The 12,519-nt window shown below is 30.6% G+C and overlaps 2 protein-coding genes across 2 annotated transcripts in view; one reads left to right on the forward strand and one right to left on the reverse strand.

The window, feature by feature from the left end:
* The window catches only part of LOC118191020 (SPRY domain-containing protein 3-like), a 72,975-nt gene extending 70,065 nt beyond the window's left edge, over positions 1–2,910 (reverse strand). Inside the window, exon 1 of the mRNA XM_035361841.2 lies at positions 2,722–2,910. The gene's annotated coding sequence lies outside the window, so the exon portion shown is untranslated. The remainder of the gene's footprint in view (positions 1–2,721) is intronic.
* A 75-nt stretch (positions 2,911–2,985) lies between these two features.
* Positions 2,986–12,519, forward strand: part of LOC118190927 (uncharacterized) — a 54,977-nt gene continuing 45,443 nt past the window's right edge. The window contains exon 1 of the mRNA XM_035361753.2: positions 2,986–3,315. Within this exon, the coding sequence (XP_035217644.1) occupies positions 3,253–3,315 (63 nt within the window). The 5' untranslated portion in view covers positions 2,986–3,252. The remainder of the gene's footprint in view (positions 3,316–12,519) is intronic.

The raw sequence follows: 12,519 nt of genomic DNA on the forward strand, positions 1-12,519 counted from the left end.
TTTCTATAATGAACGACGCCTTTTCTTTGAAAATATTCTCGGTAAAGTGCAGAATCGCTCACTTATTTGTTTGCCGCTTTTTACAAGGGTAAAAACAATTGAATTTTTTGCCAATTTTCTTTTACTTTTTAAGTGAAAATAGCTCGATGTGCACATGGATACCGAGTATGTGCAATTCTTAAAAACGCGTCAAGCAGTGGGTAATTCTGCACTTTACCCAAAATTCTATTGCCGACTTTTTGTCATGGTCAATTCCCAAATTGTTAAATCCATAGGATATCAAAAAAGGATTTAAAAATTAAACTAGTATTTCAATCGCGTCTGAAGAAATATGGAACTTTATAAACTTACGCAATCTGAAATCAGCGCGTACGCTAGATTTGGCGAGCTGTAAAATGGGCACGTTTGCTAGATTTGGCGCTTTTACGCGTACATTTTCGCTGCAATTTTTTACGGTCCTTGAAACCGAATAGTACCCAAGTTTTAAATAATACTTAAAAAAAAAAAAAAAAAAAAAAAAAAAAAAAAAACAACTTATTTTATTTTCTTTCAGAAATGTTCAGAGAAAGTCAAGTACTATTTAATACGTATTTAATTATTAGGAATTAGCGAAATACTTATTTAAAGTATTTTGCTAATTCCTAATAATTCTCTAATTTAAACTGACCGAATAGAGCATTAATTATAAATTGACTTACATTTTTCGATTTAAAAGATGCCTCAGAAGCCAAAAAATCATGTCATATTTAAGAAAGTATTTTAGAAAGAAGCTCTATAAATAGAAAAGAAATAATGCATAATTTTAATATTAATAATACAATAAACTTTGATCTTAATTTTTGTACCTTAACCGAATAAAATCGAATTACTTAAATTTTTTTTTCTAATGTAATTAACGAAAACTGGTGAAAATATTTCATTCAAATTAAACCAATTTGAGAAAACTGTCCTGTGAAAAGTATAGCATTTAATTCCGTTCAGAATGAAATGCTTAAAAATATGTTGTTTTCATATACTTAGGACTCTGAAGTGTTGTAGAAAAAGAAAATATATACATTTATATGTATATTTATGACGTAATTACAAAATATTTACATCCGAACGCGTCAAATCCCATAGAACTCAATGGTAAATGACCCAATGTTTTGGTCACCACGTAGGTATCGCCGGTGCTTCAGAGCAGGGTACAGGAGAAACTTGTTTAGGACGACTCCATCTTACTTCCTACCTCCATGTTTGTAACAGAAGAAATTCCTACACTTGTAGTAATTGAGATAGTTCGCAATTGAAATTAATATAAAACATAGGAAAATAATTAAAACCGCACGAATGCATAAGATTTTTACAATATTTGTACAAATCATAGCCTATCTTGTTTTGCAGATAACTTGAAAAATACCAAAGACACATTAAACAAATTAAAGGATCTGAGATATCTTCAAGTTCTCTCCCTCCCAACTTGATGAAACATCTTTTAATAAGAGAAATGAAGAGAACAAAAACTGTTCCACGAGTTAGCAACTAGAAAAAATTTGTATTGACTCTATCCTATCAAGTTTATCAATGCTATCTAAATATAGCATAAGAGCAGTAACATATGTATTGAGGTGTCTGACCACCCTAGGCCTGTGATCAGAAGTGATTCCGAAGAGCCTTAAATTTTTAAGTATATGTATGCACAGGTAGGATTACAAAAAAGAGACTTTGTACTATGGGAAGTTGATTACATATAAATGTGCTATATTTATGTTAGAAGTGTTAATGCTATAATTTTTTAAGACATGAGCAGTTTTCCACCACACTAACCATATACCTGCACTCTTGCGGCTGCCCAGGTAGATATGGCATTAAGTGGGTGGGTAAGCCTGTATCAAAACAATTTTAATAAAATTTTTGCCCTAGATAAAGCCTTTGAGGATACCAAGAACAACCCCCACAGGTGAAGTCTCAACCCTCTAGGACTTAACTAAGTTGCTCCATTAGCTCTTCCTGAAAAGTCTTGTATAATTTATGTTTAATACAAAAGTTTTTTTTTTTTTTTTTTGCTTTCCTAATTACTTTACCTAGTTAATTATAATTAATTAAATGTTAAACGTATTCAGAAATTCAAACGGCTCCCTACAATAAATTATATTGTTATGAAGTGATATCAATAATTTATAATCCCCGGAAATAATTTTTAGTGCTTATCAATGGTACTATTAATTTTTCCATTTCAAATTAGAAAGTTAAAAACCATAAGATACCTTATTCATCATAACAATGTAAAATATAATGCTAACTTGAAGATACGTTAGAAATTTCCAAACAATTCACAAAATTAACAACAGAAACAGCTCCAAAAATGCAGTGAAAATTTAAACTTTTATTAAAAATAAATAAAATAATGTTATTTGTCACCTTAATTTACAATTAACTTTATAAATTATATTTTTTGCTCAAATGTTTATTGTTCTTGAAACTTCTGATTGCGAGCCAAAGTAGCACCCATTTTAATAAGTAACTGTACAATACGCTAAAGTATTCGTATAAACAATGTACAAAATATGTTACCTAAATAACATTTAAGTATGAGCAAGAACGTAATCTAAGGAATATTTACTCAACAAAAAAATCTGAAGATGACAAACCGGTTGATGACATATTCACTTATCAACATGCAAGTGATATTAATCTTTTACACACGTTTATTACTTTAAATGTTTTCTACAAATTACTCACCAAAGCATAATATCATAAAGTAGCATCTTCAGGTAACAGTCATTCACGTAAAGCCAATTTTACACTGCACTTTACCGTAGTACATTTTCACGCCACAAAATCATTGCATTCACAAAATTTCTAAAAATAAACAACTTTAGTGAAGAATGTATTAAAACGATACAATGTGATAAAAATGTAATGCAAATTACGATTGCGATGAGTGTAAAAATAGATTTCGAAACTACTTCCGAATTTTGAGCATTTCTCTAACTTTTAGCAATTAGAGAAAAATTTATTGGTTAAATAGCAGAGGTTAACCAGCTCAACTCAGGGTATAAGGAAGCATGGCTGCTTGTTTACAATGTGTGATGAGTCGCGCGATTTAATGTTTAAATTCCAAAAGTTTAGGAATGAAATGTGTTTTTATATGCCACATAGTTCCTGATATTTTTGTTAAATATATAAAATGTGGTGTCGCTACCGGAAAAATGAAACAATTGATGTTTACATTCCAATGAAGAGCTAGCAGCATTTTAAATTTTGTTAGCTATGTCTGCTATAATAAAATGCAAGTTTTGTGAACCAAATATTGAAAACTTTAATGTTTTGAGGGTAAATTTGTCTCAATATACCGTATTTATTTTATTCCATTTATGTACGTAGTAGGAAGTGTGACAGTAAATTCGCCCTTTTTTTTTTTTTTTTCATTTCATTTCTCTCATTGCATGTGCCTCTCGAAACGCTAACATGAAATAAAAAGTAATGTTGTAATAACAAAGAGTATAGTTAAAGCTTCATATTTTTTAATCACTTGTTGGATATCATGACTGATCAATAAATTTAAAATGATTGTACTTGATTTTTTAAAAAGTCAGTTTGAGGAAAAGTTTGCGAAGCGTTTTTTCTCAGGGAAGATGCTTTTATTAGTATACTGTCAGAATATTGCTTCCCAGATGACACCTCTTCAAAGCAAGAATAATACATTTCAGTACTAGTTTTTGTTCTATATCAGTTTAGGATACTTTATCAGGTTTATCCATGCAATAATTTTTTATTTTATTTTCATAGTATTTAAAAGTACTTTTATTAATAGGAGCTTTCTTTCTCTACTCGTGATTTTCTCAGTGTAAAAATGTGAGAAAATTACAAAATAAAACTAGCTAAATGTAAAAAGTACTTCCTTATTTATAATGCCTTTATTTTGTAAACTGTGCCAAGATTATAGGTAAATCATGAACACAAACCATTATCAAATTTACCATAGTGTGCACATGATGAGAAGAGCTCTGAATAAACCATGTTCCATAATGTTTGTTTTATGTAAATGTTAACTATATGCGAACACTAAGGTCAAATACAGAGAAATTGGTGCATTCTGTCTTCGTCAGGCTGTATACAGAGAGGCAATCACACTAATGGCAAAAAAATTCAGCTTTGTAAAAGAGAGCCCAAGAATTTATTTATATTATTGAAAAGCATATGAATCAGCAGAACTGAGAAAACAGGTTAGAGCTATTTTATTGAGAACTATAAAATTTATTGTAATTGATCAGACAACAGTTTCTCATACACAAAATATTGAAAGACCGACGCTCTGCTAAGTGACAGAATAAAACACACCACTGAGGCACAATTCACCATCATCATGAGTCTTATCATGTGGAGTTCATGTGGCTAAAGTCCTTAGTACGAGAAAATGCTTTTGATACCACATTGAAAGCAACTGCAGAAACATGGGGAAATATAAAATGTATGTGAGAAGTAAACATGTTTTTATGCCGTGAAGAGTTATTTAAATCCAGCATTCTTAAATTCAGAATTAAATTGCTCTTTTACAAAAGTCTTACAAGATCTGTCTTAACTTCTGCATTGACTTTACGTAATGAAGAAGCTCTGGGACATTTGAGTGAAAGATCTTATGTTGCATTCATGATGGGTTCCAAGTGAATGGATCACAGAGAAGAAGATCTTATTTAGAACTGTATAAAATTTACAAACAACCTGATATTGTAAAATTCATCAAATTACGTTCACTGACAAATACAGAGACTTAAATGGGCTGGCCACCTGGCTAGATTGAATGAAGATCGTTGCTGCAAAATATTTCTTTCAAAAAAAAAAAAAAAAAAAAAAAAAGCCCATGGGAAACAGACCTAAGGGCAGATCCTCGCTAAAATGAATTGATTATGTCGAAAAGTATCGTAATGTTTTAAAGGTTAAAAGCTGGAATACAGTAGCCAAAAGTAGAGATGCCTGGAGAAGGCCAGGGCCCACTCATGGTTGTTGAGCCATTGAAGAAAAAGTAAACTTGAATTTGGCGATAATTCTGGCACCATCTGAGTTCTTTAAAAAATGAAGACTATAATAATAAGGAAGTGTCTCATAAAATTTAGAATATCCAATTAAATAAATTCAAATTTCAGTAATAAATATCTGGAACATGGAAATATGAATAATGTATCATGTATTATGAATTTTAATATGATTGGTATATGCACTTTAAATAAATTTAAAAAAAAAATTCAAAAATAGTAAAGGATGGTATTTAATTTTGGTTCATATTTTTAAAATGCAATAGGTTTCATTATACAGTTTGAGCATCTTGAAGTAAAGAATGGTCTTTAATTTTGATTCATAATTTTAAAATGTAATAGATTTCATTATAAAATTTGCACATCTTCCTGAGATGGTTCAATATTTCTACTAAATTATTAATTTGATTTTTAGTAATTATATACTTATATATTTTATACCAGATTCATATGATAAGTAGTTCAATAACCTGAATTTAAGTAATTCAGAGTTCTTTTAAAATGCTGTCATCATGCAGCAAGAAAACCTTCCCCAAACACCTGCAGGGTTCGTATGGTCCTTAAGAGTCTTAAAAGTCCTTAGGTTTTTGGGAATCAATTTTTGGTCCTTAAAAGTCCTTAATTTTGGCCAAAATTGGCAGAAGGTCTGTAATTTTAATCATATGAAATTTCTGTCTGTTTTTACAACTGCCATTTTGAGTGTGAGTTAGCATTTTGGAAGAATATTTTTGGCGATTCACTGACAAATATGGTTATCTGTTGAATGGGTTCATGAATTGTAATTTGCTTCTATTTCTAATATACGAGTAAATGGTGGGATACTCGAGTTTCTCTGAGCAAGAAGTGAAACGTGTGCATTTCGAAAGTATTTAATTTTTTCTAATAAAGAGCTCTTAAACAACTTTTTGCTTTTGGGGATTTGAATTCTTTTATTAAATGATTCTAAATTTGGTAACTTATCAACATCTTGGCAATTTTAAGATCAGTTTCTATTGAAAATTTTTAATTCGGAGATCTGGGAATTTTTTGGTGATTTTTTTTTAAACACTGTAACATTGTAAATTTAAAATTGGTAATTTAAAAAATGACAAGAAAGATTCCTAAACAGAAGGAAATCGATATCAATTAGCCAAAATGTCTGGGAAGGTTTTAAATTAAAAAGATGCATAAATATTTTGTTGGGTGTTATTGTTACAAAACATAAATGTTTTGTAGTTTTTAATGCGTTATTGACCTAATATTGTTTAAGAATCAGTATCATAAATTGCATGTATTTTAAACTGTGAAATTTTATTAGATTATGATTTTAATAGGGTTTTTTTTTAATAAATGTAGTTAAAAAGTAAATAAAATTCAATACAGTACAAAGTCCCAGATCTGGGTTCATTGGGACTTCTACGATTCCGGATTTAGGATTTTTCCAGATATTAGATAATCAGTTTAAAATCTAGTAAGATGGCATGTAGAAATAATCAAATTAAAAATATGAAATCGTGATTTATGGAATAATGAAGCATTTATGTTCTGAGAGGTATCAAAATTTACAAAAAAAAAAAAAAAAAAAAAAAAAAAAAAAAACGTAATATTTATTTTTTTACTTTATTAAACATTTCTTTTAAGTTGTTAAAGTTCCTTCGTTTTTTTGTGCTAATACTTTCTCTTTAATTCTATAGACAGACATAATTTCTTATTCAGTTGCAAAGTTTCATTGTTGGAGTCATTTGCAGCATAAATTTTGTAGTTCAAGGATTCTAAAATTATGCAGTTCTTTCAGATTTGATCATTTGGGAAGGCTGTGTAGTGAACAGTTCTTTCTACTGTGAAGTGTTGATATAAGAATGACTAAGAATTATTGGCAAAGAGGTAGAACTTGATCTTGTTGAAAGATTATTTTTTCAGAAAGTTAAGTGACAGTTTTAGAGGTATGTTGCTGGTAAAAAACAGTTTTATGATTTTCCCTTCAGTCATAAGTGCATGTCCCGCAAAGCTTGAGCTTTAATTGTCAGTGAAATGCTTAAAGCTCGGGCTCAGAAAAGAACAGGAATTTGTCATTTTGGAGTGGAAGGCAATATTTGTTTCTACAGCTGGTACCTCAACAGTCATCAACAAGGTTTCTCAGTTCAGTCATATATGATTTGTCCTTATACAGTACAAAGTCCGTAATCCGGAAGTCCATTATCAGGAATAATCTATAATCCGAACCTCAAAGCCACAATTTTTATGCATGCGTGTTTAGAATGCGCATACATTAAGCATGCACGTAAAGAATGTGCATACATTACGTGCACATGCGCACGTTGAAAGAAATGTTTAATGAAGTAAAAAAATGAATATTAAGCTTTTTTTATATAAATTTTGATACCCTTTAGATCATAATTGTTTTTTATGTCATAAATTACGGTTTCATATTTTTAATAGTATAATTTCTGCATGCCATCTTACCAGATTTAAACTGATGTTCTATAATCCGGAAACAAACCCTAATCCGGAATCACCGAAGTCCTGACGAGTCCGAATTACGGTCTTTGTACTGTATAGTATATTTGGTATTAACACAGTCTTTGTGGCACAATTAGGTAGTTTTTACTAATGAAAAAGTATAATGACTTGAGTCATCATTCAGTGCAATTGCAAAAAGTTACTTATTATCTGTATAAATATTATTACGTTTATTTTACATTGTAGTTATTTACTAAAGAAATATTGATTATATTATCTTCTAATATAAATTTAGTAGAATGTATCAAAATAAAAGAACCCATAAGTAGGAAGATTAATTAAGAAAATTGTTTTTTAAAGGAACTTGAATGTAAACCATGAAAAAAAACTTTTTAAGCGGACTTGAATTTAAATCATGAATAACAAAATTTCAAACTTTGAAAAAGAAATTAAAAATTAAAAAAAACAAAACAAATAATTATCGCTATTGATCAGAAATTAGTTGACTTTTCAAGGGGAAAGAACCAACTCCCGTTCAATAAACAATAATTAATAAATGCGAAGGTGTTTCCTCTTTTACTCAAGTAAGAATGATTATGCCAAACTGGCAAATTAAGTTAGGCCAAAATTGTAGTTCCGTGAAGTGATGGGATTTGTAACCAATATAGTAACAAAGAACTCATTCTGAATGAAACATTTTCTCTAATATAAGATTCTTGAAAAATTTTGAGTGAAAAGCCAATTTATGTAGTAAAATTTACAAACTATTTGAGTAAATGTCCCCCAAGACCTTCGCTTTTATGCATGGTAATTCAAGACTATTTTTATAAAAATAAACATAATAAACAGTAGTAATCTTAACTGGAGTTATGAAATAGAACTCAATGTAATTAAAATAAACATGAGATGAATAAGAAACATAACAATGCTATCTTTGCAAAAACAAATCAAATTTAAGAAATTGAAGTACAGTCAAAAGTCGTTAATCCGGACACCCATAATCCGAAATGATCTATAATCCGGACCTCAAAGCTACAGACTTTCTATGCATGTGTGAACGCATAATGCGTTCACGCATGAGCATATGTGTGTGCGCATGCACATAATATGTTTACGCATGCACGTTTAATGTATAATGGACGGTATAAGCTAAGCTAAAATTATCGAATTATCTATTTCAGTTAATGGGGGGGGGGAATGTCGCGGCGCACAATGAAATGGAAGTTGATCTGTCAGCACTATCCTTATCTTCAGGGCAGATGTTTTTATTTTATTTGGCTTATAATTCCTTACTAAATGTAGTATTTCATCTCGATGTACTCCGTCTTTGATATGATTTAAATCAAATTCCTCGTCATTATAATTCGCTTCCAATAGTGAAGAAAGTGACACAGAGGTTATTGAAAATGAAAAAATTGCGATTGACAAATTAGTCGGTATTCTCGACACAGCATTATAGGACTTGAACAGCGGAACTTTGTAACTGAACAAAAATTATGTCTGTTTATAGAATTAAAGAGAAAGTATTATCACATAAAAACGAAGCAAATTAAACAACTTACATTGAAAGAAATGTTTAGTAAAGTAAACAAATAAATATTAAGCTTTTTTTTTTTGTAAATTTTGATACCCTTTAGATCATAATTGTTCTTTATTTAATAAATTATGGTTTCATATTTTTAATTTTATAATTTTTGCATGCCATCTTACCAGATTTAAACTGATGATCGATAATCCGGAATCGCCGAAGTCCCGACGAGTCCGGATTAAAGACTTTTGACTGTATATATAATAAGAAATAATGAAATGTGAAATGTACATGAAATATAAAAGGCCAGAAAATGCTTACGTTCTTTCTAATGGGATGTTCGTAAAGTGTTCTCTTCTGTGTCTTACTCGGAGTGTGTGTTCGAAATTCTTTTATCGGCAGCAGGGCTATTGCGCAAGTATTAGAAAAAACTTGTTTTTGAACTAAGTGAATTTAAATCATTCAGTATTACATTGTAGTTAGGTATATATCTAAAAATCAAAAATAAATCTCCTTACAAGCTAGTTTTTATACCTTTTTTTATGATGGAAATTAGTGATGATCGCTTTAACAACAGATTCAAAACAATTGTTCCCTTTAGCAATTTTGCAGCACATTGCATTCCTCTAGAAGTTTTAGCACTGTTTCTTCCATTGCTGGTAAATTCCACAAGCACATATTTTGAAATTGATTAAAAAAAAGTCACGATTTCTTTATAAAAGAAAATTAGAACTGGAAATACAAGAAGAATGCATATGAAGATGGTGATGTTTGATTGAAGAATTGTTAATAAGCTTGGTTACTTTATGAATATTTATGCGCATAGTTACCAGATCATGCGCATTCTGAAAATTTATTGGTTTCTACTAAGGTGGTTTCGATAATATATATCTACCATATATTGTCATCATGTAATATTCGATTTCATGTAACTAATGTCAGAGTAGAAAGAATGAGGATTAAAATGCTGTAGTTTATTGCGCTTCTGCATGCAGTAAATAAGATATATCCTTCAGAAGTTTTTAATTTTCCTGTCATTGTATTTTGTTTTTATGTTTTAAATAGAATGAATGGCCTCTATACTTTGTATGAATTTGGTGCTATATGAGTGAAATACATTTGGTACAGATTTTTATGTCTTGCTACTATCAAGTTTTTGTTCTGACCTAAATATGTGCTATATCTGAACAAATTTGTAGTTTTAGTACTAATGAGTATTATTAATTTTGTGTTTGAAAACAGTAACAGTGATTGACAATCACCACCCGCTTGAAAACAGAAGGATTAAAATAATAAAATTGCTTTGAAAATAAATCAGTTTTAGATGCTAATATAAAAAATAGCATTGGTTTGTCTGTATCAACTTTAAATTTGGAAATACAGTATAACAGTCTTAAATCTTAATATGTGTAGATTATCCCAAACGTCTCCAGTTAGAGTTCTTTTTTTAAAAACTTTTATTTTGCATTTAATTATTATTTTTATTTATTTATAATGGAACAAATTGAGTCATTGTTGTATTGCCAAATAATGAATTAGAAGTTTTTTACATTTCCAGAATTTCAAAGTATTACTGAATATTTGTAAATATTCTTATTTGCATAGAGTAATATCTATAATGCATTTTTGTGATTATAGAAAACTAAAAAAAGCGTATGGTAATGCAACTTAAAAAAAATAAAGCCTTCACTAAGTTAAGGGAAATCATTCAAAAGGATCCAGATCACATTTAAAAATCGCAGATGATTTATCGAATTTTAACGAAAGTTTGCTGCCACTGCAAATATTGTCTGCACAAACTATTCGTGTTAGCATGTTTAATCATATTTTGTCAAACAATTTTTGGAAGTTGAAGGAAAGAGACTTGCTTTAGAACACTGTGTTGTTTAAAAAAAAATTTCTCACCATTAAGTTCTAGGTGTCTGAAATGGAACTATCATTGCTACCAGATTAGAACCATCATTTAATTCCAGTTCTATTGCAAAAGGTCAACTACAGAATGTCACCAAATCATATGTACAGCTTTAGGTACTAATGCTGTATCATATCGCACTGTGAAGGTTTGATACCAAAAGTTCAAGGACTATGACATTCAAGAAGCACAGTGCTGTGGCTGGCCTACCGAGATTGATGGCACCTGCCTACAAAAACTTGCGGAAGAAGATCAGTATGCAACCACTTAAGTGCTTGCTAAAGAGTTAGATGTTAGTGTCAGGCCTATTAGTCACACTATGCATCGCATACACTTGATGTGCAATTTCAATTGCTGGGTGCCACATGAGCTGACTCAAGCAGGTAAGGATAGACATGTTTAGGCCTGCACAAATCTGCTTGAATATCAACGCAAAGACAAAGTTCTGGACCAGATCATCGATTGTGATGAAAAGTAGATTTACTTCAACAACACAGGGTGAAAAAGGTGTTGGTCTGCCACCTGTGACCCTGTCAGCAGCGTCGCAAAGTGAAATTTGACTAACTAAAAGATTATGCTTTCTATCTGGTGGGATTGCCATGGTTCTATCCACAAAGAGTATCTGGTAAAAGGTAAAACCCTCAACAGTAAGGTGTACAGTGAGATGCTAATCCATGTTGATGCTGCTATCAAGGAAAAACATCGAACTGAGTTCTGGCGCAAAAAGGTAATGTTCTATCAAGGTAATGCAAAACCACATGTGTCTGCATTCTATGACTGAACTGTGGGTACTTGAATGGGATCTTTTGCCATGCCCACCATATAGCCCCGACATCGCACCTTTGGATTTCTAACTTTTTACACACCTGCAGCTACATCTTGCTGGTGCTATCCTCCATTCTGCAGAGGATGTCTGAAATGAGATTGATCTATTTTTGGATTCATGGCCACAAAATTTATGGATCAAAGACTTTGAAAAATTACCAAAATGTTGGCAGAAAATCATAGACTTTCCTAACTTTATTAAGAACATTTTTTGGTGGTAAACTTTCGTTACAACCAGATATTTATCATTGGTGAAGATGCTACTGTCACCCAAACTTTGACAAGAACTGAGTGTGCAAAAGAAAGCTATTGTATGTTTCCATATTTATTTTCAAGAAGTATGCATTACCAAAATAGAGGGAAAATCAATGCCAAAAAAAATACCAGTTAGCACTAATAAGAGTTTCTGGTAATAGTTAATATATAATAAAAATCATTTTAAAATTAACGTATTTATTCGCATAATAGTTGCACTTTTTTTGCCAATTTTTCACTGTGAAAGTCCCGATGTGACTATTATGCGGGGAAATTTACTACACTATATCATACGCTTTTAATGATTTTTGTGCTGCAAAACGGGGAGTGCGACTATTACGTGAGTAAGTATGGTAGTACAGTCAAAAGTCGTTAATCCGGACTCATCGGGACTTCGGCGATTCCGGATTATCCATTTTTACGGATTATAGATCATCAGTTTAAATCTGGTAAAATGGCATGCAGAAATTATAAAATTAAAAATATGAAACCATAGTTCACGAAATAAAGAACAATTATGATCTAAAGGGTATCAAAATTTACAA

Source organism: Stegodyphus dumicola, chromosome 7, assembly GCF_044657685.1.
Source record: "Stegodyphus dumicola isolate Sdum_Otavi_A_Nest chromosome 7, ASM4465768v1".
Taxonomy (NCBI): Eukaryota; Metazoa; Arthropoda; class Arachnida; order Araneae; family Eresidae; genus Stegodyphus; species Stegodyphus dumicola.